The 26,658-nt window shown below is 40.2% G+C and overlaps 1 protein-coding gene across 2 annotated transcripts in view; it reads right to left on the reverse strand.

Annotated features, from left to right (window-relative positions):
- Window positions 1-26,658, reverse strand: part of AP3B1 (adaptor related protein complex 3 subunit beta 1) — a gene marked incomplete at its 3' end in the record, with an annotated part of 261,404 nt that overhangs the window by 51,732 nt on the left and 183,014 nt on the right. For both annotated transcript variants that reach the window (XM_080711376.1, XM_080711377.1), the window contains exon 22: window positions 23,741-23,847. In XM_080711376.1, the coding sequence (XP_080567502.1) occupies window positions 23,741-23,847 (107 nt within the window). The remainder of the gene's footprint in view (window positions 1-23,740; window positions 23,848-26,658) is intronic.

Here is a 26,658-nt window from a genome sequence, read left to right on the forward strand (position 1 = left end):
AGGCATATAATATCAATTCCTATCATTCCTTAAGAAGCATTATTTTATATATTCATGTTTAGAGATCAAAATTTAATTCATTCATTGAAGGGTGCTTTCTGAAAGTTGGTTTTTTCTAATTCTTATTGTAATTGCATTGTTCTAATCTTGTATTATAAAGGCAGCTGCTTGCCTATCATTTGTACTTTCCTCGTTAATCCTGACTCAGTGAATTAACCTTTAATTACAGCCGTTAAAATTGAAATGAGCCTCTTGTCTGGCTGGGGCTGCCCCCTTTCAGTGCATGATTCTGATGAAAATTTTTAGGGTCAATGAATATGTCCCATGTCATGTCTGATCGCTGCTAAAGATGTGAGGAGGTAAATGTTACCTTAGAAAGATGTGCTTTAAATTTTTAGAAGATCTGTTCTGTTGACAGGAAAATAAAATCAAAATGGTGGTTTTAGTTTCTCAGTTATCATGCTTTTTTTTTTTAAGCTAAATAACAGAGTAAGAAATACAAGGAATGGATATATTTAGTCAAATAATGTAAAACAATAACTTATTCTCCATTTTAGTTTCTTAAATATTACACATTAATAAGCAATGTTTAAAAGATACAACCACTTTCCAGATATGTACTTGATGAAAATAATTCTCTCAATGATGTAACAAATACATAAAAAAAGAGATTCTTTTAGGTAGGAATGAGTTCTATAACAATGAAGCCGGAAAACAGAAAATATTAGTTTCATTCATTCAAAGTATGTTTGAATGAGCACTTATTATGTATTAAGTACCTGGGATAGAAAGATCAATAAAAAGGCCCTATTTTCTTTCTAGGGACTCCAACTCCAAGACCTATTATAGCTACAATGTAGTTCTAATATAAAAGATTAGGCAATCTCTTCCCCATTCAGTGTTTCCTGAAGTTATTAGAAGTCTTTCTCTTTAATTTCTCATAGATGTCTAGACATTTACAGTTGGAAGAGACATGAGAAACAATCTATTCTATCTCCCTAATTTCACATATAAGACTTGGAACTTAATTCATGTTGATCTACTAGTTTAAATTTACAACATACGGTGCCAGACTACATACTCTATGAAACATGAGTGTCAAATCATCAATGAAAGTATATAATAAATGAGTTTCTGAAATTACACATTTAAAAGCCTATTAAAAATTTCAAAAGTACACAAAGGAGAGAGATTAATACAATTACCTACTACTCATTACTAAGTTTCGAAATTAACAATATTTAGGAACTGGGGCTATGACTCGGTAGTAGAGCTGGGCTTAGCATGCATGAGGCCCTGTGTTCAATCCCCAGCATCCTCCCCCACACCAAAGAAATGAAAGCATTAACATGTGGCCAATCTGTTTAATACATTTTTTACTACACTTATGAATTACCTAAAAGCAAACTATAGATATGGTAAAATTCCATTAATAAGTGCTTTGGTTTATATATCTAGCAGAACAAGACTTTTAAAGAAAACTTAAAATGTTATTCTCATACTTAAAAACCAAAACAAAGCGATTTCCTCTAAGATAGTGTTCATATTTCCTTATTTTATATATCTTTGCAGAGCTGTTTTGCTTCAGTTAGAATTAAAAAAGATGAACATCTTATATTTGGCTGGTATCTCCCCTTAATCTAAAGTATGCTTTTTAAAGCAAACTTGTTGAAATTTCGTTTGTTTCTTCTTGGGACTATGTATTTCTTAAGCCAAAGTATAAAACAGACCTTCAATATTAATTTAACATTTAGGGGAGGTATTTATAAATTCAGTTATGTAGAAGAGTTGCAAGTTTAGAGAAATAACCCTGATTGATAGGCTTACAAAAGCTGCATATAATTATATTCATGAATGGTCTGAATAACAGTGTGTCTGATATATTCCAACAGAAGTGGTTTTTAGTTTTCTTTGATTATTAGGGTCATATACTGTAGTTGTCTATTTTTACTTCATGCTCTCCTGTCTCTGGTAAAAGAGAAATTTATTAGGGTTTAGTTGGGAATGTACCCTATAGCAAAATTCATTTTTTTCTTCCTCTGAAGAGGAAATTTTTCCAAGTACTGCAATATTACTTCCCATGTTTAGATTAGGTTTCTCTTGTTAAAAGATGTAATATTATTAAAATAAAATTTATCAAATTTCCATACCATGCCCTTCCCTGTGTTCAGAAAACAAAATTAGCACACTCTTTAAGAAGAATAATGATAGCAAAAGTTAATCAGGCAGACATATAATTAAATAATATGCAATAGGTGATTGGCCAATGCATAATAATCTAAGACATCTTAAAGTTTAAAAAATGTATTCTTAGCCGGGCGTGGTGGCGCACGCTTGTAATCCCAGCATTCGGGAGGCTGAGACCGGAGGATCGCAGTTTGTGTACAGCCTCAGCTAGTGAGGCCCTCTGCAACTCAGTGAGACCCGGTTTCAAAATGAAGAATAAAAAATAGGGCAGGGGGTGTAGCTCGGAGGTCAAAACCCCCTGGGTTCCATCCCCAGACCCGAAAAAAAAAAAAAATTCTTCATGAAAATGTCACAATTCAACAGAATCAACAAGACCTGAGTACAACTGATAGTCACACAAAGTTGAGTCAACTTTGAAGAAAATCACCAAAAGAAATAAATCTTATAAAATAAATTATATTTTAAAAAGCATTATTTCCTAATGTAGTATATTTAATTAAATTATAATAAACAAAAGCCAAAAATCATAATAGTAGAAAGGAAGTGGGTAAATGTTAAATAAATGGTCTCCGCTGTGCAGAGACCCACAACCAGGTGAGAAGAAGCACAAAAGAAAAGGAAGAGAAAAAGGCCAGAGGTTTTCTTTACCACTATTTCTTTAATCTTCCAGTTTTTCATAGGTTTGTGTATATATTCTTTCCTTTTTTTTTTTTTTGTGGGCAACCTGGGTTTTTGTCACAAATAGTTACTAGGTCATTATAACTATAATTAGTATCTGATATAGAGTTCAAATTGGGAAGAATTTTATTATAATACTGACAAAAGCATTACATTTATTATCTACCAGTGAAGACTTAAACTGGCATATATTTTTAAACCAATTAATATATTTTGCAATAAAAAATCAGCAACTAAAAATTAATAACAATCCTTTTTTTTAAAACAAGGGGACAAAATGGCCTTATGAGATACCAATGTACTGAAGAAACAAAAGAGATCAAATGGTGAATGGCATAACTTAACGCTTAACTTAAAAATTAAGAAAATTCATATCCAAAAGAGAACTGAAGAAAAGAGCAAGACTGGACATGGCTAGGCAACAGAAGCACAAAATACTGTCAAATTTTAATTAAAAACTGTTTTCAATTTAAGCAGACCCAGGCCAGTGATTTTTCATTATTTTTACCACAGTTCCATGACTACTGACATTCTCATCAGAACAAATAAAGGATTTTTCCCAAATTTAAAATGACAAAATTATTTCTAATTTTGACTTATAATTTTTTCCTCCTCTAAACCCAAAGGAATTTAATCTGAGCTGAACTTGTCTTTTAGCCTGGGTCTAGAATACACCTTAAACTTTAATAGTAAATTATAATACAATTTTTAAAGAGATAATTCTTCAACTGTATAAGAATAAAAACTTTATCATAGACATATTAGCATTTTTATGAATGAGATCATATATTCATGAACTGCTGTGACTTAGTAAATGCTCCTATTCAACTAAAGACATGCTTCAAAGCAATGTCTGCAGAGCAACTTTTTCAAATACTGACACTCCAGCAATACAAAGCTAGCTAGTTGGAATTGGTGAGATTATGTAAGGGGGTAAAATGAGCATCTACTCAAGATAAAAATCTATTCTAAGAGAAAGTGAAATTCTAAGCACAAAGCAACTTTAATCATGGCCATCATATTTATAAAGCACAACCATCCCAACAAGTCCAAATACTGCATCAGCAGATTGCAGATGGAGTGAATCAGACTCCTCTGTTTGAATTACTATTTGTTTTTCCTTATTTAAAACCAGCTGAGTGGCCTCTGTACCAAAAGCAGGTCTGATGGAGACACTTTCTATTTTTACAATGCTGTTCCTTTAATAGAAACAGGGTCAGGGCTGCATCCTGAATCATGGAGAGCTGTAACTTCCTTGGCTGCCAGTTTTTGTCAATAGCAAAAAGCCATAAGCCTACTTGCTAAATTTCCCATATTCCTTACATAAGAAGCTTGGAAAAACTAATGATAAAAATTAACTTCAAGCCAGGCATGGTGGCACACGCTTGTAAATCCCCACGCGTGGGAGGCAGAGACAGGAGGATCACACAGGTTCATAGTCAGCCTCACTGGCTTAAGAGACCCTGTTTCCAAATAAATAAAAAATATAAAATAGGTCTGGAAGTGTAGCCCGGAGGTAGAAGGGCTTCCAGGAACCCCAGTACCACCAAAACAACAACAACAACAACAACAACAACAACAACAACAACAAGAGTAAAAAAAAAAATAGGGCTGGGGGTGTAGCTCAGAGGTAGAATGCCCCTGGGTTCCATCCCCAGTACTGGAACAAAAACAAACAAACAAACAAAAAATTAACTTCAGAAGCAGGTGTGGTGGTGCATACTTGTAATCCCTAGTACTTGGGAGACTGAGACAGGAGGATCACAGGTTCAAGGCCAACCTAAACAACTTAGTGAGATCTTGATTCAAAATAAAAAATAAAATAGGACTGGGGTGTAGTTCAGAGGTAGAATACCCCTGGGTTCAATCCCCAGCACCAAAACAAAACCAAAAAACTCCAAAGCAAAATACCACTAACTACAGAGCTGTATTTCGTTTGGGCATGGTGGTACATGCCTGTAATTCTAGTATTGGGAGGATCACAAGTTTTAGGCTGGCCTCGACAACTTAGCAAGGCCCTCTGTAACTTAGTGAGTCTCTGTTTCAAAATTAAATTAAATAGGGCTGGGGTGTAACTCAAAAGCAGAATGCTCCTGGGTTCAATCCCCAGGAAAAATACTTGAATGAATAAACACTTAGGTAGCAGATGTGTACTAAGGACTTTGGTCTCATCTGAAGAAAGATTGGGCTTTACCTCAGCTCTTGACAGGTCCTACAAAGGGGGAAAAAAAGCTGTTTTATATCCATAAAAAACTGCACTTTCTTTGTCTCCCTCAGGCTGTAAGTCCTTGGGGATGTGGGGAGATTAGTTTCTTAGTCATGCTGTCAAACTTCGTGTCATCTCTTTCTGGTCACTGGAAATTCCATGCTGATAACTGGTAGCCACAGACACAGACCCTCGTTTGCTTCTGTTTTTCACCAGGCATCACATGAGGATGAAGTGACATTCCACAGTCCCAATCAAAGGGCAGCAAAAGATGAAGGGCAGCAGACCCCTGGAGAAACCAGGCCCAGTAAGACGCTGGGTTCTGGGCGGGGGTCGCGGGCTGGGCACGCCGGATGGGGCCCGGGTGGTGGGACTCTGGGCCCCAGGCAGAACTGCGAGTAGCACGCCAGACCCCTGGAGAAACCAGACCCAGTAAGACGCTGGGTTCTGGGAAGGGGTCGCGCGCGGCGCACAAAAGCCGGGGCCTGGGTCGCGGGACCCTGGGCCCCAGGCCGAACTGCGCATAGCACGCCAGACCCCTGGAGAAACCGGACCCAGTAAGACGCTGGGTTCTGGGCGGGGGTCGCAGGAGGGCACGCCAGATGGGGCCCGGGTCACGGGACTCTGGGCCCCAGGCCGAACTGCGAGTAGCACGCCAGACCCCTGGAGAAACCAGGCCCAGTAAGACACTGGGTTCTGGGCGGGGGTCGAGCACAGGGCACGCCAGCTGGGGTCCGGGTCGCGGGACTCTGGGCCCCGGGCCGAACTGCGAGTAGCACGCCAGACCCCTGGAGAAACCGGGCCCAGAACAGAAAAAGATAAAGAAAAATATCGGAGAGGTGGTAAGAAAGCCCTTATGGATGCCAGGACACTGGAGATGCAGACAAAACTTATCTAAATGCACTGGAACTTATGGAAAAATTCGCCGTGAAAGAGGACTGCTATTTCTCTATATTGTTAAGAATCTCAGACATCACATATAAGGAGAGAGTTTAGCGGAGACCAAGGAGAAATGCGGTGTTGAAAGAGTTCTCCGCGATGGTGGTGGAGACTTGTATTCAGGAGAAGCAGAAACCGGATCTTACCAACTTTATTTTTTTGGAGAAATTACACCAAATGTTGAATGCTACCATCACGCATGCTTAGGAACACTGGACAACATTCAGAGTGGAAAAAGAGCCTGGGAAGGATTTGAAACGGTGGAGGCAGTGGCAATGCCAGTGGCCAATATTCGGGGAGGCAGAGATCAGATACATTACAACTGGAACCTTTGAAATAATAACCACAGAGACAGTGATCGGAACCTGCGGAGGGGTTAGGCGGGCGCCGGGGCCAGTGGCCGACATCGGAGCTTGCTGTGAGGCAAGGCCACTACTGAGGCCTCCGTGGCCGGGATTGGAACCTGCAGAGGGGTTAGACCGATGCTGGGGCCAGCGAGGCCGGCATTGGAGCCTGCCATGATACAAGGCTTGTGCTAGGGCCTCCGAGGTCGGGTCCGGAACTTGCTGAGGGGTTAGGCCGGTGCTGGGGTCAGCGAGGCTGGCATCGGAGCCTGCCGTGAGGCAAGGCCAGTGTTGGGGCCCCTGAGGACGGGACCAGAGCCTGCTGAGGGGTTAGGACGGTGCTGGGGCCAGTGAGGCTGGCATCAGAGCCTGCCATGAGGCAAGGCCGGTACTGGGGCCTCGAGGCCAGGATAAGAGCCTGCCGAGGGGTTAGGCTGGTGCTGGGGCCATCGAGGACGGCATCGGAGCCTGCCTTGAGTTATGACCAGTGCTGGGGCCTCCGAGGCCGGGATCGGAGCCAGCCGAGGGGTTAGGCCGGTGCTGGGGCCAGCGAGGCCGGCATCGGAGCCTGCCGTGAGGCATGACCAGTGCTGGGGCCTCTGAGGCCAGGATAAGAGCCTGTCGAGGGGTTAGGCCAGTGCTGGGGCCAGCGAGGCCGGCATCGGAGCCTGCTGTGAGGCATGACCAGTGCTGGGGTCTCCGAGGCCGGGATCGGAACCTGCAAAGGGGTTAGGCTGGTGCTGGGGCCAGTGAGGCCGGCATCGGAGCCTGCCTTGAGGCAAGGCCGGTACTGGGGCCTCGAGGCCAGGACAAGAGCCTGCCGAGGGGTTAGGCCGGTGCTGGGGCCAGCGAGGCCGGCATCGGAGCCTGCCGTGAGGCAAGGCCGGTACTGGGGCCTCCGAGGCCAGGATAAGAGCCTGCTGAGGGGTTAGGCCGGTGCTGGGGCCAGCGAGGCCGGCATCGGAGCCTGCCTTGAGGCAAGGCTGGTACTGGGGCCTCTGAGGCCGGGATCGGAGCCTGCCGAGGGGTTAGGCCGGTGCTGGGGCCAGTGAGGCCGGCATCGGAGCCTGCCTTGAGGCAAGGCCGGTACTGGGGCCTCTGAGGCCAGGATAAGAGCCTGTCGAGGGGTTAGGCCGGTGCTGCGGCCTGTGAGGCCTGCATCGGAGCCTGCCGTGAGGCATTACCATTGTTGGGGCCTCCGAGGCAGGGATCGGAGCCTGCCGAGGGGTTAGGCTGGTTCTGGGGCCAGTGAGGCCGGCATCGGAGCCTGCCTTGAGGCAAGGCCGGTACTGGGGCCTCCAAATCCGTGATCGGAGCTTGCCAAGGGGTTAGGCCGGTGCTGGGGCCAGCGAGGCCGGCACCGGAGCCTGCCTTGAGGCAAGGCCGATGCTGGGGCCAGCAAGGCCGGCATTGGAGCCTGCCGTGAGGCAAGGCCGGTGCTGAGGCCTCCGAGGCTGGGATTGGAGCCTGCCTTGAGGCAAGGCCGGTACTGGGGCCTCCGAGGTCAGGATAAGAGCTTGCCGAGGGGTTAGGCCGGTGCTGGGGCCAGTGAGGCCAGCATTGGAGCCTGCCGTGAGGCAAGGCCGGTAATGGGACATCCGAGGCCGGGATAAGAGCCTGTCGAGGGGTTAGGCCAGTGCTCGGGCCAGCGAGGCCGGCATTGGAGCCTGCCGTGAGGCAAGGCCAGTACTGGGGCTTCCGAGGCCAGGATAACAACCTGCCGAAGGGCTAGACCGGTACTGGGGCCAGCAAGGCCGGCATCGGAGCCTGCCCTGAGGCGAGGCCAGCATCGGAGCCTGCCGTGAGACATGGCCAGTGCTGGGGCCTCCTAACCCGGGAACGGAACCTGCCGAGGGATTAGGCCAGTGCTGGGGCCAGCGAGGCCGGCACCGGAGCCTGCCATGAGGCAAGGCTGGTACTGGGGCCTCTGAGCCCGGGATTGGAGCCTGCCGAGGGGTGAGGCCGATGCTGGGTCCAGCAAGGCCGGCATTGGAGCCTGCCGTGAGGCAAGGCCACTCCTGCGGCCTCCAAGGCCGGGACCGAAGCCAGCTTAGGGGTTAGACCAGTGCAGGGGCCAGCGAGACTAGACCTGGGGCCTCCCATGAGGCAAGGCCGCTGCTTGAGCCAGCGAGGTCTGGATCAGTCCACTGAGTAGCCAGGCCACTACTGGGACCGTCAAGAGTGGGATCAGTACTTGCAACGCAGCATGCACAGAGAAATATCGCAGAAAATATAAATCAGACGCTTCTCTTAATCAGCAATAACTAGGAGGAAAAGGGCAACAGGAAGAGGTTGAGCTATAGAAAGGGCCCTAGAGTGAAGCAACTAATGTGACCAATCAGAGGGTATGTAATACTGGAGGACGGAGCCTCTTTAAAACGCAGAAGGTACATAAACAAATGTATCAAAGTAAATCACCAAAGAAGTGTGGGATGGAGGGAGGGGGAGGGAATGGGATGGGGGCTGGAGGAGGGCTAATTGGATGATGTGTGCTTGTATATCCTCTCAAGTCTTGTACTCCAATGTGATTGATATATGACTACAATGCACAAATTTAAAAAATAAATTAATTAAAAAAATAATAATAGAAAAAAAAAGATGAAGGGCAGACTGTAAATGCAATCTTTCTATTCTTGACTGAACGGAAACACATCTTAGTTTAGATATCTAAATTTTAAAGTGTTAAGTGTCAGAAGTCAATCTTGCTAGGTTTTAAGCTGTAATGGTATACAAGGGAAGCAGTGGGACTATGGAGTTTAGAGAATATAATACAGTGCTTATGTTTATAATCTTGGAAATAATAACATATAATGACAATTTTATCTATTAAAATTTCTGAATGGACAAGAATATGTTACAAACATGAAAGCGCGTAGCATGCTGTAATTACATGCCTTTGAGGCAAATTTTCTTTATTTTCACACTCAACTATTAACTCCATGAGATCTGAAGCCTTGCCCATCTTGCTCAGCAATGGATTTCTGGCTTCATATTCTGGCCTGAATAAATACTTGAATGAATAAACACTTAGTTGGCAGATGAGTATTAAGGACTTTGGTCTCATCTGAAGAGAGATTGGGGCTTTGTCTCAGCTCTTGATAGGTCAAACCCTTGGAATTGCCCATAATAGAAGTGACTTTGTTATGCACAGTGGGGCTCTGGCACATACCTTCTAAATTATGCCACGGAGGTAACTCAGGGTGAGTCCCTAGATGGCTTATGCTAAGAGATAACACAGGACTGGGGGCTAGCCAAGCCAGAAAAACCAATCACAGGGTTAGTGTGTTGAGACTGGGCCACTTAGCATCAACCTGCCCTTTAGGGAGGGGGCAAGAGCTGGAGACTGAGTACAACCAGGTAGCACAATTGGATCATGCTTATGAGATGAAGTCTCAATTAAAAAACCCCAACACTGAGGCTCATGAGCTTGCTGGTTGGCCATCTTCTCTGCACACTGCCACATTTTCAATGCCAGTAGGGTAATCCAGAAGCGCTTCATTTCGAACTCAACCAGAATTTGTCCCATGTGTCTCTGCCTTTGGCTGGTTCTAATTGTAACCTTTGGCTGTAAGAAAACCTCAGTCTTAAATGTGCACTTTCCTGAGTTGTGTGAGCTACTTTAACCAACTATTAAACCTAAGGGTGCTTTGGGGACACCCTTAAATTTGCAGTTGCACCAGAAATCTTGGACCAATTTAGCAGTTGGAGAACTGTGCTCTTAACCTTAAGTCTGGCTAACTCTAAGTACCATATTTTAACAAATCAACAGCGGGTTGAAAATAACTATTTAAAAAATGGTACTTGCAGTGGGAAATTGAGAAGTCACACATGTGGAGGGTGGTAGTGTATCCTGCTTCCCCAAATAGTGACTCCAAACTTCATTCACAGTTTTTAAATTATTATTATTATTTTGCTTACAATGATTGGACCTGATGCTATCTATGGTGTGCTAAGTTGCACCGGGCCTCCCCTTAAAGGCTACGGGCTCCCACCTCCTCACAGAATGGTTGTGAACATGGGCAGGGCTCTTCTAAGTTTCCTCCTCAGCCTCCTTTCTAGGATCTCAGCACAACCTGTCGGGGGGCTGCTAAGTCTCCTTTCCCTTTTGGAGCACTCTTCACAAGTGCACACCTCAGAGGAGGGCGAGGGCCCTGTCACTGTCCTACAGATGGCTGGCAGGCTTGGGGTAACTGCCTGAGTGTGCTTCCCTTTGAGGACCCCCCCCTCTACACTGCTGTCATAAAGAGGAAGTCTCTAGGCTTGGGGGAGCCACAGGTCTAATGCCAGAGCAGTGAGGGTTATTTAAGATGGTCCCTCCTGTTCCAACACTTGAGAGCTCAAATGTTGGAGAGTGCTGACACTTCTTTCCTAACGTGAAGTGGTATAGACAAATGGGGGTGGGGTCTTTGGTCCACCTCCCCAGGGCAGGCCTGTGAAGAGGGGACGGCTCCAGGGCAGGAGTCTAATCTCCTGCCCTGAGTACTCCTGGGGGATGTGCTCAGGCCTGGGCACAGGGAAGAGAGAAGTGAAGGAGGGAGAGGGAGAGGAAGAAGAGCTGCCTGTAGTGGGAACTTATTGTGCCACTGAGAACAGCCATGGAAGCCACTCATGGCGCCAGCCACAGACCAGTAACCCCTGGGCTAGATAAGGAGAGACTGAGCACTGCTTCCCAGCTGCCCTGTAACCCCTAAGGCCACCAGGCCCAGGGAAGGAGTGTGTGCTGGGGGATAGAGACCTGGTTGTTAACGAACAGGACCCGGGACCAGGCTGTCATCTAGTGGTCTGCCAGTGGAGTCTTCTGAACACCCCTCACTTCAGCTGAGAGGTGATGGTTTCTCAGCTGTAGACCTTCCAGAAGGAGAGGGATGGGGACAAGAGTTGTGATTGGATGTGACCCCATAAGTGACTAAATGAAAGAATGGGAGAGAATACCCTATCCAGGCCTCGTCCAATCAGCCATGTCTTTATTCCTAATACCGTTGTTCTTTTTGGAAGACCCCCAAACTGCTCTTGGATGCTGTAAGACTGTCCAGCTGTTCTTCACGGCCCTGGGTGGGGAATGGAGTAAGGTGGGGTAGTCACTTCCCTCAGATGCCTTCTGCTGCCCAGAAAGAGAATAGTGAAACTCAGAGAGAAAAGACGGAGCAGATAAACTGGGGTGGGGGTGTCAGTTTGCTTTCGGACTGGAGGCCAAATAGAACATCTTTATCATTACAAAAAGAAGAGAAAGAAAACTTGTATAAAACAAGATAAATAGCTTTACATGAGCCTTTCTACACCCTTCTGAATTAAATTTCATCTAGGGATTGTGATCCATGCAGAGCAAATCTGTTATTTTGTAGTAACAAAGTCAGTAAATGGGTCCTCACTAAGAGGGTTACAATGTGGCTTCTAATCATTTTACCAGCTTCATTTGTAGCCACTTCCATCTTAACTAACACATAATTGCTCTACACTAGCTGTTTTTAGGTACACAATTTCTCAGAAGTATGATACACATGATATCTTCTTGCTGATCTAGCCATACCCTGTGCCTGAAATATTTGTCTCCTTTTTTTTTTTTCATGCTGGTGAACTCAGTCATTCTGCAAAACAGTACGTCTTTGAGAATTATTGCTCTCTTCTCTGTGTTCCTATAAAACTTAATGTTTTCTGATCTGTCTCATTCACTAGACTGTGAGCTTCTTTAAGAAAGAAAGATATCTGTTATCTGTCATCTTAGCAGAGTAACGTGGTCATAATGTACTCAAGAAAAAAAGTCTCTTATGTAAATAAAATTAAGCTATTATAAAGAGTCGTAGTATGCATTTGTGTCAGCATAAAAACATCTAGAGGATCTCACTTTCTAAGAGCAACATAATCTTGGAACAAATCATCAGCGGCCTTACTAATTATACATATGAAAGCAATTCGGCCCTGACAGCTTTTATTGCCCACACTCATGAGTATGCTGCAAGATGCAACGGCTAAGGAATAATGCTAGTATTCCACATCTAAAAGTCAGGTCATTTGTGGATGGGTTTCACAAAGGCAAATATTGCTTTAAATTAATTTCAGATGACTGCCAACACTTTTTGTTGAACATTGAAAAAAAAAGCTACCATTCACAGTCAACTGCACGGGTAAGTAAAAAATATTTTTCTTTGCAATAAGATCCAAAGGGGTAAAACTTTTTATTTCAATTTAATTTTCCTACATAATTCCTTGAGTCTTAAGGTAATTGTATGCCCTTTTACAAATTGAAATGGCACTGTTAAACTCCCATTGATTTGAACTCTAAATCAGAATTTATAAAAAATAACGATGGGGCCAGGCGTGGTGGCACATGCTTGTAATCTCAGCATTTGGGAGGCTGAGACAGGAGGATCATGGTTTGCAGACAGCCTCAGCTACTTAGTGAGGCCCTTTGCAACTTAAGTGAGACCCTGTTTCAAAATAAAGAATAAAAAATAGGGCAGGGGTATAGCTCGGAGGTCGAATGCCTCTGGGTTCCATCCCCAGCACTACAAACAAACAAACAAACAAACAAACATGGAATGAGATATGGCTTATTGGTACAGCTATGAAGAAAAGACTTGTCAGGCAAGTCATGGAATAAATTAAGATTGTAGTCAACATATACTTGCATTTCAATACTTAAGTTATTTTAAGAGTTTAATCACATATGGTAATTACACAGGTTAATTCATATAATTTTAAAAGAAAACAAAAAGATACAGAAAAAAAAGTCTGGATTCAGGCTTAGCTTCAATTTCTCATCATTTCAGTGGTATTAGTAACCATGAAGGAAAATTATAATTTATTTGTATAAAGTTACAAAATAAAGATTATAAAAACAAATTTTAAAATAAAGGATAACACACCTTTTTTGGATCATCATAAAAATAAATCAAATGAGATAATATGTGCAGGGTACAGAAGATTTAATATGATTGAGGGCCTCTATAATAATAGTTAGTTGATATTTGATGAAGTTAATATTACTTCAGTTTATATGGGGACACCCAAATGTATAATTCAGGCAAAGAATATACTTCTTTGTTTTTTTTTTAAAGAAGTATATTTTGTTTGTCTGTAAAAAAAAACAACACAAGCCGGGCATGGTGGTACATACCATCTCAGTAATTGGGAGGTTGAGACAAGAAAATCACAGGTTCGAGGCCAGCACCAGCAACGTATCAAGACACAGAAATTAATTAATTAATTTTGGTGGTACTGGGGTTCCTGGAAACCCTTCTACCTCTGGGCTACACTCCCAGACCTATTTTTTATACTTTTAAATTTGGAAACAGGGTCTCTTAAGGCCAGCGTGGCTGGCTTCAAACCTGCGTGATCCTCCTGTCTCCGCCTCCCAGGTGCCGGGATTACAAGTGTGTGCCACCAAGCCTGGTAAGACTCTCAGAAATTTAGAGATCCTGTTTCAAAACAAAAAATAAAAAAGGGATAGGGTGTGGCTAAGGGGTAGAATGCCCTGGGTTCAATCTTCAGTACCACCACCAACAAACCAAAATAAATAAACAGTAAAAGAATCACAGTGCTTTTAGCATCATGAATAAAATACTTAGATCTGAATGATACTCTTGAGTGGACCCCTCCCAGACTTCACTCCTCTTTCCTCCTGGCATCAGAAGTAGTGATATTTGATGCCTACCAGTTGCAAGTTTTTTTTTTTTTGGTGTGTGTGTGTGCGGGGATGGAACCCAGCCATTCTACCTCCAAGTGATACCCTCAACCCTATTTTTTATTTTTATTTTGAGGGTCTCATTGAGTTGCAAAGGGCCTTAGTAGCTGAGGCTGTCTGCTAACTGTGATCCTCCTGTCTCAGCCTCTCAAATGCTGGGATTACAAGCCTGCACCACCACACCAGGCTGCAAGTATGTTTCTAAATGGCTTCTACATATGTATGAATCCATCAACTACATATATCCTGTAGCAAGCTTGTAATCCCAGCATTCGGGAGGCTGAGACCTGAGGATCGCTGTTCACAGACAGCCTCAGCTACCTAGTGAGGCCCTCTGCAACTCAGTGAGACCTGGTTTCAAAATAAAGAATAAAAAATAGGGCAGGGGGTGTAGCTCGGAGGTCGAATGCCCCTGGTTTCCATCCCCAGACCCTCCAAAAAAAAAAAAAAAAAAGCTTGCTATTGCATGTATAAAAATTCTTATAAATGTTCAATAACTGTAGTAAGCGCTCATATTTTAGATTTAAGCTAAGTTAATGCTGAGTTAATGTAATCAATAATTAAGAAATTATGGAGCCGGGCATGGTGGCACATGCTTGTAATCCCAGCATTCGGGAGGCTGAGACCAGAAGATCGTGGTCCGTGGATAGCCTCAGCTACTTAGTGAGGTCCTCTGCAACTCAGTGGGGTCCGGTTTCAAAATAAAGAATAAAAATAGGGCAGGGGGCATATCTCAGAGGTCGAGTGCCCCTGGGTTCCATCCCCAGACCCTCAAAAAAAAATTATGATGGCTGAAAAAACTTTGTGTGTGTGTGTGTGTGGTACTGGGGATGGAACCCAGGGACATTTTTTATTTTTTGCCTCCAGGTTATACTCTCAGACCTATTTTATACTTTATTTAGAAACAGGGTCTCACTAAGTTGGTGAGAGCCTCACTAAGTAGCTGCGGCTGGCTTCGAATCTATGCAATCCTCCTGTCTCAGCCTTCCAAGCGCTGGGATTATAAGCATGTGCCACCACGCCCAGCTGGAAAAACTTTTGATTACGCGGTAATTAAATGGAATAAATTACTATGAGTGTAAACCAGCTAGGCCATGATTTCACTAAAGGCACTGTCTCCTGTCTCTCTTGAAAACATTTGTGAGCAGATTTAGTGAAATATGAACATAATAAGTTTTCAACCGGGGTAAAGGATAGCTTGATTATTCAATGTACAAATCGACTGATAAAAGATTGGGGTTTGAAGAAAACCTACTTTATTTTATTTATTTATTTTTGGTGGTACTGGGGTTCCTGAAAACCCTTATATCTCCGGGCTACACTCCCAGACCTATTTTTTATATTTTTTATTTGGAAACAGGGTCTCCTAAGCCAGAGAGGCTGGCTTCAAACCTGCGTGATGCTCCTGTCTCTGCCTCCCAAGCGCAGGGATTACAAGCGTGCGCCACCATGCCCTGCTAAAAAGCTACCTTATTTTGAAACAGGGTCGCATTGAGTTGCAAAGGGACAAAGTAGCCGAGGCCTTTTTTTGGTTCAGGTGACCCTTGAGTTATAATTGCTAGTCTTGGGGTCTTTGGTCAAGAATCTATTCCCTGATCTTATATATGAGCAGACAAAGAACAAGATGAGAGATGGTTTGATTCACTGATATTTGATTTAAGTTCACGAGACACTAATGCGTTCCTCAACACAGACTATGACACAGGCAGAGTCGTGCTTGGGCACAAGCTCTGCAGATTCCTGCTGAGCCCATTTTTCATAGCATTGCTTCATTACTTTGTGAGAAGTATTATGGATTTCTGTAACACTAGCCCTGGTTGTATTAACCATAATTAAAAAAAATTATCCTGAATGACATGTACCATTCGCTGTTCCTTATACATGTTCTTAAGATTATAGCCATTTGTAATTTTTTTGAACTCAGTAAGGCACCGAATATTCTTAATAAATTTAATTTTCTTCTCTTTTACATTCCGAGAAATAGAAGAATACACATTTTTAAAACAAATTAATGTTTTAGCTTGGACTTTTTGAGATGGAAACTCTAATTCCATAACAAATATTCTGGATTGCCTCCCAGTGATTTTTGCCCCACTTAGATATGCCCAACGTAGGATTGGCCAGAGTAGCTGGACAGACCTTCGTTCTACAATGAAAAGTTCTGATTCTGCAGGGCCTTATGGTTCTTGGGGACTTTATCTTTTATCTCCCTGACCACTTTTTCTCTTTTGTTATTTCCTTCTCTCTCCTTCTTCCCTCTCTCTCTTCCTCTCCCACTCTCTCTTTCAGGATTTGGGGTTTCGTTAGGTTGGTTGGCCTTAAACTTCTGGACTCAGGAAAACCTCCTGCCTTGGCCTACCTAGTACCTGGAACTCAGGTGGCTATCACCTCGCTTGACTCTCTGGACCACTTTTCCTTATTCTCACATAGTTCTATTAGTCAATTTGGGACTGGAGGAAGGGAAAGAAGTAGGGCACGAGATGTTGAGCCTATGCTTTTAGTGCACATGAAAGCTTCGGGGTGTCTAAACCTTGTCTATCCTAATCATGACTAAATTATTCCTCTTATACCCTATTCCTGTCCACGATCTGCAAATCTGTCTGTAAGTCACTAAACATACTCTTTCTTGTTTCAGGACCATAGACCCAATTCTGGGATTATCAGGTATAGAACAGAATTCGAACATTTCCAGGTCCATTATTTCATTTTCATGAAAATACAATTAAATGCTTAGGGAAAGTATTATCTTCATTTTACAAGTTCAAAATGGAAGTTTATATAAGCCAAATAACTGCCCAAAGTCATAATGATAATAAACAGCTCAGAAAAAGGTGAAAAATAGGTCTTTGGGTTCTAAATTCAGCACATTTTCCAAATATCACTTTTTCTAAATGCGTTCTTGGCACTCGAATAGTACATTCCCACAGAACGTCTGCCTGTGATTAAGTGCTGAAGAACCACAAGTACTGTACCTCCATTATGGGTACTAAAGCATAATTTGGGGACTGCATTGGAAGACTTACATAACCAAGCAAGGTTAGACTAGGATTTTTTCATAGAAATATAATCTTAAGTAACAAATGAGCTGGACATGGTGACGCAAGCTTGTAATCCCAGTACTTAGGAGGCTAAGATAAGAGGATCGCAGGTTTGATGCCAGCCTCAGTTAGTAAGGCCCTCTGCAACTTAGTGAGACCTTGTTTCAAAATAAATAATAAAAAATATGGTTAGGGGTGTAGCTCAGAAGTAAAATGCCATGGGGTTCCATCCCCAGTAATACACACACACACACACACACACATACACACACACACACACACACACATCAAATGGATATATAAATAAGCTTTGGTATACAACCAGTTTGAGAAAAAATATAAACAATGCAATGAGAGGCCCAAAGTTTCATGTCAATTTTTATCAGTTATAGCGGAATAGACACGAAAGTATTTTCAGAAGTAACTTTAACTCTTGTACTCACTTTAGTATTTTGTAAACCTGATATAAAAAGAGTCGCCTGAACCACAAGAGATAGGAGTTTCACTCCAACATTTCTAATACCAGAGGTGAAAAATGCACTCATATTTTACACTTGTTCTTATACACAAAATGGCTTTTCTTCTCCTTGTTCATTTTTCATCCCCACAAGGAGCACAACATTTTGAGGACGTCTATATCTGTGTCCTCAGGGTTTGATTTAAACTCATGGCCTAACAATGTAGTGAAAACATCCACACAGTTAACCACAGTTTGTTGCTGAAATACCATAGCAGGAACTAAAATATTCCTTATTTATATAGCCATTTGTTGGATAGGCTGCTAATTAGTCTTATGAAAGACAAACAAATGCTGTGTTTAAACATCATCTTCATCACAGTTTGTAAAAAAGCCTTTCCTTACAATATGATAATGTTTAATAGGAATTATTTTTAAATCTCCATGTATGAATATATAGATCAAAGGGTTAAAATAGTAAAATTTTTCACTAGAAAAATACTTGGTGTGAAAAGGGAATTATTCTTTGGGATTCAATGTAAATTTTTTGTAATTTCAAAAAATAAAATTTACTCAAATTATACCAAAACACAAGGAAAGCAAATGATTCACTGGAACAAATAAAACTCACCTATGAATCAGGAAGTCATCATTTATGAAATGTTTCATTTTTTATTTTTACAAATTTATTTAAATAATTCCAGCATAACTATTTTTACTGCTTCAAAATTCTACATTAGGTTCATGCATGCATAAAATTTTAGGGTCAAAAAGTTGGATGGAGATTTGCCCATCATTTTAGAGTAGAGAAAAGAAAATAACTTGCTCAGCATCACTCAACTAATTAGTGGAGATACAGAAAGACATATGTCAGTAAAAAAGAATTCTAGACATTTATATATGTAGTTTCTATTTCTATTAAAAATGTACTGATTAATATTATACCTGTGTCAAAGAAAATTTGAAAAATATAAAAAGTATAAATCAAAGTCTCATCATTCCAAAAAGTTCTTAAAACATAGTTTCTTCTGTTCTTTCATTTTCCCTGTACTAAAATACATAATTGTACAATTCTACAAAATTGAGATCTATATACCTAACGTTTATGAATTCCTTTTCCTCTTAACATTACAACATCTTTCTCATCTCATTAAAGTATCAAATAAAAACATTTTAATGAACAAAAGCTCCTTAAATTAGATATAACCACCATTCGTCTCTTACTAAGACATTTAGGTTTACATACTAATCATGTGCATAAATCTTTATATTTCTAATTATTTCCTTAGAAGAAAAATGTAGACACAAGGTTACTGGGACACAGACTGTGTGTATTTTGATGGAGTTTTTACACACACACACACACACACACACACACACACACACACACACACGGTCATATTGCCATACAGAAAGGTGTACTTTGTACTTTCACCAGCAGAGCAGTATATAGTGCTGGTTTCACTGTATCAACAGTGGACATGAGGTTTTTTTGTAACTTTTGCTTATGTTCAGACAAAATGGTCCTATAAATTTGTATCTATTCATTACTACTACTGAATATTATCATGCATCTTTTATCTCCTCTTTTATGAATAATACATTTATATAATTTGCCCACTTAAAATGTTTTTTACTCAAATATAATATAGCTAGAGAAAAACACAAATCTTAACTGAAAAGCTCAATGGTGTTTTATAGAATGAAATACCGGTACACCAGCACAGACTAAGAGCCAGAACACAGCAGCACCCCAGGAGCTCCTCTCCTTTTCCCTATAAGAGCAAATTCTCCTACAAGTCATCATTATTCTGTCATTCATTTGTAATACCATAAAATAATTTTGTCCATTTTTGTACGTTTGTCCATTTTATAATAACAATTCTATTGTCTTAAAATGACAATTAGTATTCATTATAAAACATTTAAACATTACAGAAAATTACAAAAAAATCAAGAAGTGATGCAGAAGTCATACCGCCTAAAATAACTATTAGCCACTGTGAATGACTACCTATGCATGAATAAACAGACATGTTATCCTATCAAATGGGAATAGAGCTTTATTTTAATGGAAGAAACAAAAATGAAACTTTAAGAATCTTCTAAAATTTCAGAAGTGTTCTCTGACTATACACAAATCATTAAGAAGTTTGGGTCAGATAAAAATAGAAACAAAAGTTCTCTTTCAGTTTTGCATATTATCAACTGATTTCTTACTAAGAAAGTAAACGAAATGATTAACATGCAGAGGCTCATTTTTTCCATTATTTAGTTTTGGTTTTGTATACTACTTTTATTTTATGAATTGTACTCAATTCTGTGACTATAATGTTGATAGCTACTAATTCTATTATTCTATTATTCTGAACTATCTCTCAAATGGTTGCAACAAAGTGTTCATTCCATTTTTCTTTTTTCTTTAAAGTAGGACTACAGATATCTTAATGACAGAGCTAACTATACACAGGCTCAATGGTAGAAAGAACCTAACTTTCAAGCTGGGCGTGGCGGCTCATGCTTGTAATCCCCGCGCTTGGGAGGGGGAGACAGGAGGATCGCGCAGGCTCGTAGCCAGCTGTCCTGGCTTAAGAGACCCTGTTTCCAAATTAAAAAGTATAAAAATAGGTTTGGGAGTGTAGCCCGCAGGTAGAAGGGTTTCCAGGAACCCCAGTACCACCCCCCCCAAAAAGAAAGATAATCTAATTTTCTTAAGTCACAAATTTATTTCCACTATAAAGCTGTAATAACAAAAATAACAAAATAGTGTTTAATAGGTATAAGGCACTTACTAACATTTCACATATGTTAAACTCATGTTAAATATTAACAACAATGCTTTGAGATTGGTAGCATTAGTAACTTACAGATAAAAAAACTCTAAGACACTGAAAGGTAAACTGACTTGCCCCAATCCCTCATTCTAAAAAGTGGCAAAACTCTGACTGAATGCAGGTGTCGGCTCAATAACCTCTACTTCTAGTGGCTACATTATACTGTCTAGAATGTTTGCAGATGGGACATCAATGGGGAAGAAACAGTCAAGAATGCTACTAGCTTTAAGAGGTGAAGGTCTGGAATGTCGGGATTCTGCGATGAATAGGCAGGCCATTTAACACAGATTGTACCATGTCCTTCACCAAAATGCCAGTTCAGTTTTGCATATTGTTGATTAATTTCCTACTGTAAAAGAAATGAAATCATGGACATTCTTAAGGTAAAAACCTGTTTAAAATTACTTGATCCTAAAATATTTTACACATACATTTATAAAGCATTTTGGGGGCAAGATTTCAATATCCTCAATTTTCCAGGAACACAAATACTCTGGACTAGAAAAACTGTCCAGCGTTTGGAAATGTCACATCACCACAATTCATTGCCCTTGAGGTGCCATCACAACACACCATTATGGGTCTCCTTTTGTAACTTCCACATCCGTGAGTTCTACAGAGGCATGCCAGCATCATTTAAGCACTTCATTACATATTTTATTAAAGTTGTGACCACAGGTTTAAGGATCAAGATAAATATTAATTTGTCTGTTTGGGGGTTTGGAGGTGGACCTAGAGGCTGAGCCACTTTGCACCAGAATAATCAGTTTATTTCTCTAGGTCTCATTCATGTCAAAGTTCTACCCCATTTTTTTTAGTTCTATTCCTTTCTGGTTGCTGTTCTCTTTGGTAGCATATGGTCATTTTGTAGCTTCCCAGGGCCTGCTTCCCTCGGCTGCATCACTTGGCATAATTTTTGGCTCAACTTTGGATGGAGTGCTTTTATTTTCTTTAAAGTGATCATCCCAATAAATATTTTCCTTAGTATTAAAGCGCTAGTCTTTCAGTTACTTTGTGATGAAGGACTGCTAACTACAAGCATTTCTAATCTTAACTGCATTTTTCTTATAGCTAACAAGTGTTAAAGGTCTATTCAACATCATGGATCATATATCACTTCTAAATATATTAACTACTATTCACTGAGCAATGACAATATACCAGTCACTTAGAATATAAAGTTCTAAGAGCTTTACATGTTACTATCTCATTAATTTCATAATAATCCTGCAAGGTAGGTATTATCCTCATAGGACACTGTGTTATAGAAATTTTATTTTTTAAATTCTAGTTTTGCTGTTATTAGCTATAAGTAACAGCAAAACTAGAATTTCCACCCTGGATACCTGGTATCAGTGTAGGGGCTGTTATTTATCTATGACTTTACTACCTACCAAGTTTCTAGGGGCCTCTTGTTCCATTCAAGGAGCTAAATGGTTCACTATAGATTTTTTATTTCCACTTTTCTCTTTAGATCTAATACAAATACTCAATAAATATTTATTGCTTGAATACATAAAATACTTAAATGCTTATTTTCAATGCTTCTCCCCCATTTCTTTTAATGTGCCTTTTCCTTTTAGAAATAAAAAGGGCAAACTAAACTTCAAAATACTATTCTTACTCATTTCTGAGTGACTATGAGAAAAAAATCATTCTGCTTTTAAAAAGAACATGTAGCTTTGCCGGGCATGGTGGTGCACGCTTGTAATCCCCCCACTTGGGAGGTGGAGACAGGAGGATTACGCAGGTTCAAAGCCAGCCCTGCTGGCTTTAAGAGACCCTGTTTCCAAATAAAAATATAAAATAGGTCTAGGAGTGTAGCCCGGGGGGGGGGTGAAGAGCATGTAGCTTAGTAATTTTCTCCTGTATTTCCAAAGAGAGCTGACCAACAGTGAGCAGAAACGCAAGGAGCTCTTTTCAGCATGATACTTCAGGGCTCTGTATACTATATTTGGTTTAAAGTGGACATTTTTTGGAATAATATACAAAATTTGGGTATTTGTCTTCCCCATGTTAGGTAGAAGACTCCCTGTTCCCTGGCAGCTGGATCATCAATTAGGTACACTGCCAGCCCTGAGAACTATCTGGGACACCAGATCTATTAAAGCTACCTGAACCCATCAAAGCTTATCTTCTATATATTACATAATTCTTATAACAAGTTAACAGAAAGTCAAACATGTCAACAGATTATACATACTAGGCAGCACACTTGATTTAAAGTGAAAGGTTAGTGGATAAAACATGCTAATACAAAAAAAGGTTTGCCGTTTCAGATACTATGATAGATTAACAGTTTTGACATTATTTTGTAATAGGACTCTTACCCCACTTCAAGTCATAAATCGCACTAAAGAATTTATTTAGAAAATACTAACACATGTAAACAATTATATGAAGATAACATTAAGAGAAATATAACCTTCAGCTTGAAAATAAACAGTTAAGAAGTTTTAGTAGCCTATGGTAAAAAAGCTATGTGGTAAGAAGAGAATGATTACGAGAATGGAAGTCAGTTAATATATACAATCTTTCTCTGCCTCTCTTCTTCTCCATTTTGCTGGGGATTATACTGGGGAATGAACCCAGGGCTATGAACTCTATCACTGAGCTAAACCCCTATCCCACAGACAACAATTCTATTTTTGTGTGTATGGCTGAATTCAAGTATAGTCATATACCACATGACATTTCGGTCAGTGATGATCCGTATATATGGCAGACTAGTAGTATCACAGCTATTTTAGTTTGTGTAACTATACAATGAAATAATCTAACTTCTGAGAGCATATCCTTGTTGCTAAGTGACACATGACTACATAAAAGCTAACTCAAGGTGACAAAGAACCCCTGTGTTACAGATATACAATAGCACTAGAGAAAATTGTACAACTGTACACATAATAATTAAATATGAATACCAAGGCCAAGCATGGTGGCACCTACATGTAATCTAAGTACTTGGGAGGCTAATACAGGAGGATTTCAGGTATGCGGCCAACCTCGGTGACTTAGTTAGGTCCTCGGCAACCTAGTGAGACCCTGTTCCAAAATAAGAATAAAAAATAAACCTGGGGGTATAGCTTGAAGGTAGAATGCCCCTGGGTTGAATCCCCAGTATTCAAAAACACAATAAAACAAATAAAAAGTAAATAAAATAAGAATATGAAGCAGTCGTGATTTGAGAAGATACTGGTTTGGGCAGAATAAATTTAAAAACCACTTACAAAATGAAGAGGTCTTACTGAATTGGACTTGTTAGATGAGAAACTACTCAAGGCCAATAAATCACCTCAATTATTCATGTCTTAATTAAAAACCATGCAATGGCATCATATGAAAACTGAGCCACTGTATTTTTAAATTTACTTACATTGATGACTGATGAAGAACTTGACAAGTTTAAACCTTCAAGATCAGCTATCAGGGTTGGAGAAAGAGCTGGTGTGGGAAGTACAACCGGAGTAGATATTGGGTTAACTGTAAGAAAAGGCTCAAATTAGCAAATGTGTATAAAAATTTAATTCAAATTACTAAAAGCAACATTTTTATTTTGTTAGTAAATGTAATTAAATTACTTTGATTAATAAATCTATGGCAATTCTATTTAACATCTTGATTTAGTCAAGTTATTATCAAGTCATGGCAGTTATTAGTCTTAGCTTTCAAAACATAATGGCAAATCCTATAACAAAATAAGGATATAAATATCTTGAGTAATAGTTTTTGAAAATTTTTATCACATAACATTATCACTAACATTTATCACCCAGTAACTCCACTAAAAGAAAAAGGTGAAGAAACATTTTTCCACACGAATACAAAGAATAACAATAGCATTCAAGAGTATTTTCCAGTTGAGTCAGAAGTCTTAAAAGGATGTTTAAATCTTTTCTCTATTTTATTCTCCTCTCTAACTAATTAGGGGCCCAGGAGACTAAATTTCTTTCTAATTATACCTTGTCAACAAAACTATGTGCTAGACAGAAATGTTCTGTTTATGCTAAAACGAGCACATACTTGAGAATAGACACCTATGTTTGAAAACCCTTTAAAAATGAAAACCTGGTCATGAGACTCTTCAAAGATTCATAATTGCCAATAAAAGTCCACCCTCTTAACTAAGTGCAGAAGATCCTCTATGGGCTAGCTCAGCTCTGGTTAACAGAACGTTCCACAACAATGAAAATAGACTGCATCTACTAATATAGAATGTGTCCCACCAATATGGTAGCCACTAAGCACATTCATCTTAACATGCTCCCTGCACATGGCTAGGATGACTAAAAAAGTGCCTTTTTATTTTAATTATTTAAACAGCTAGGTGTGGTGAGAGGCCACCATTGTAAATGGCTCAGGTCTAGCTTCTCTCCAGTTGAATCAATGACTAGTTCTAGGATTAATAGTTCCCAAGATCTTGACCCATGTCTTCTAGCTTTCTGTAGTTTATTCAGTTTGCCTCGAAGGATGAAACTTCGCATTCATGTTATGACTTCTACCATCATATAACACTTAGAGGGGAGTGTTCACCTAGAGCACCCTGGCTCACCTAGAACAACTTACATGTGCCTTCTTTGTTCCACAGGTTTCCTGAACACACTTCTATAATTATACTTTTGATACAATACAAACTGTTCCTCCCTTGTTTTCTTTTAATTTTTATTGGTGCATTGTAGTCATCCATCTGAATGGGGTACAAGATGGTGGAGACATACACGCACACATCAATCAATTAGCCCTTCCCCAATTCCTGTCCAATTCCCTCCCCCTCCCTCCTTCTCATGTTTAGCTTAGTGAGTGAAATTGATGTTTATTAATGTATATCATGTGCATTAGAGAATTTCGCTCTTCCACCCTCCTATCCCTTCAGTTTGGTCGCCTTATTTGCTCAATTATAGTTTCTTCTTCTTCTTCTAGAGTTTCTTCTATGACCCATTTTCTCCCTAGCTTCCACATATAGAAAGAGCATCTGATTTCTTATTTTTTGTGACTAATTTCACTTAGCATAATGTCCTTTAGTTTTATCCATAATTGTGTTTTTATACAAAACTATGGGACATGTACACAATGGAATTCTACCCAGCCATAAAGAATAACACAATTACTCCTTCCTTCCTTCCTTCCTTCCTTCCTTCCTTCCTTCCTTCCTTCCTTCCTTCCTCCTTTCCTTTCCTTTCCTTTCCTTTTCTTTTACAGTACTTGGGACTGAACCCAGGGGCACTCTACCTCTGAGCTAAACCCCCAGTCTTTTTTATTTTATATTTGGAAATGGGGTCTTGCTAGTTGCAGAGGGCCTAAGTTGCTGAGGCTGGCTGTGAACCTGTGATCCTCCTGTCTCAGCCTCCCAGGTACTGGGATTATAGGAGTTTGCCACCACAACTGGTTCTATGTTTTCATTTACTACTCTATATAAACAGACTTTGATATTAATTTGTAGTGCTTAGTACTTTCTCAACAGATTCTTGAATGAAATAAATTGAAATGTGGAAAGAGTTTTAACTTTCAACAAATTATTACCCAAAATAACACTGTAAAAAAAGTAACATTCACTTAATTTGACATCACTTTTCAAAGCAAATTTTTCTCATTTTAGTCTCAGAATATTCCTAAAAATTAGGCAAGAGAAATATTAATTCATAAAGGTAGCATTATTTCTTTAGCAAGATAGCAAGGGAGAGACAAAAGTTTAAGACATGGTCTCTGCCTTTAAATAAGTTTAAACTTAATAAAGAGAAAAAGACATGCATACTGTAAAAAACAAAGTAAAAAGCCAGGTGTGGTGGTGCACACCTGTAATCCTAGTACTAGGGAGGCTATGACAGGAGGATCTCAAGTTCCAGGCTAGCCGTGACAACTTAGTGAGATCCCTATTGCAGATGACATGATACTCTACTTAAAAGACCCAACAAAGTCAACCAAAAGGCTTATAGAACTGATCAAAAAGTGTCTGGACATAAAATTAATCTTAAAAAATTGTAAGCTTTCCTATATGCCAAACATAAATCCACTGGAAAAAAAATCCAGAAAACACTTCTACTCATGATTTCCCCTAAAAAATAAAATACTCAGAAATAAACCTACTCAAGTAGCTAAAAGACCGCTACAAGAAAAATTATAAAACATTGGGAAAATTGAAGGCAACCTTAGAAGATGGAAAGACCTTCCATCTCTTGGGTAGGCAGAATAAATATCATCCTTAAATTCATTGGAACAACAAAATACCCAGAATAGCCAAAAAAGTTATCAGTAACAAAAACCATGCAGGAAGCATCACAATAAATGACTTCAAAC

The sequence above is a fragment of the Muscardinus avellanarius genome (assembly GCF_963383645.1).
Source record: "Muscardinus avellanarius genome assembly, chromosome: 1".
In the NCBI taxonomy this organism is placed as follows: Eukaryota; Metazoa; Chordata; class Mammalia; order Rodentia; family Gliridae; genus Muscardinus; species Muscardinus avellanarius.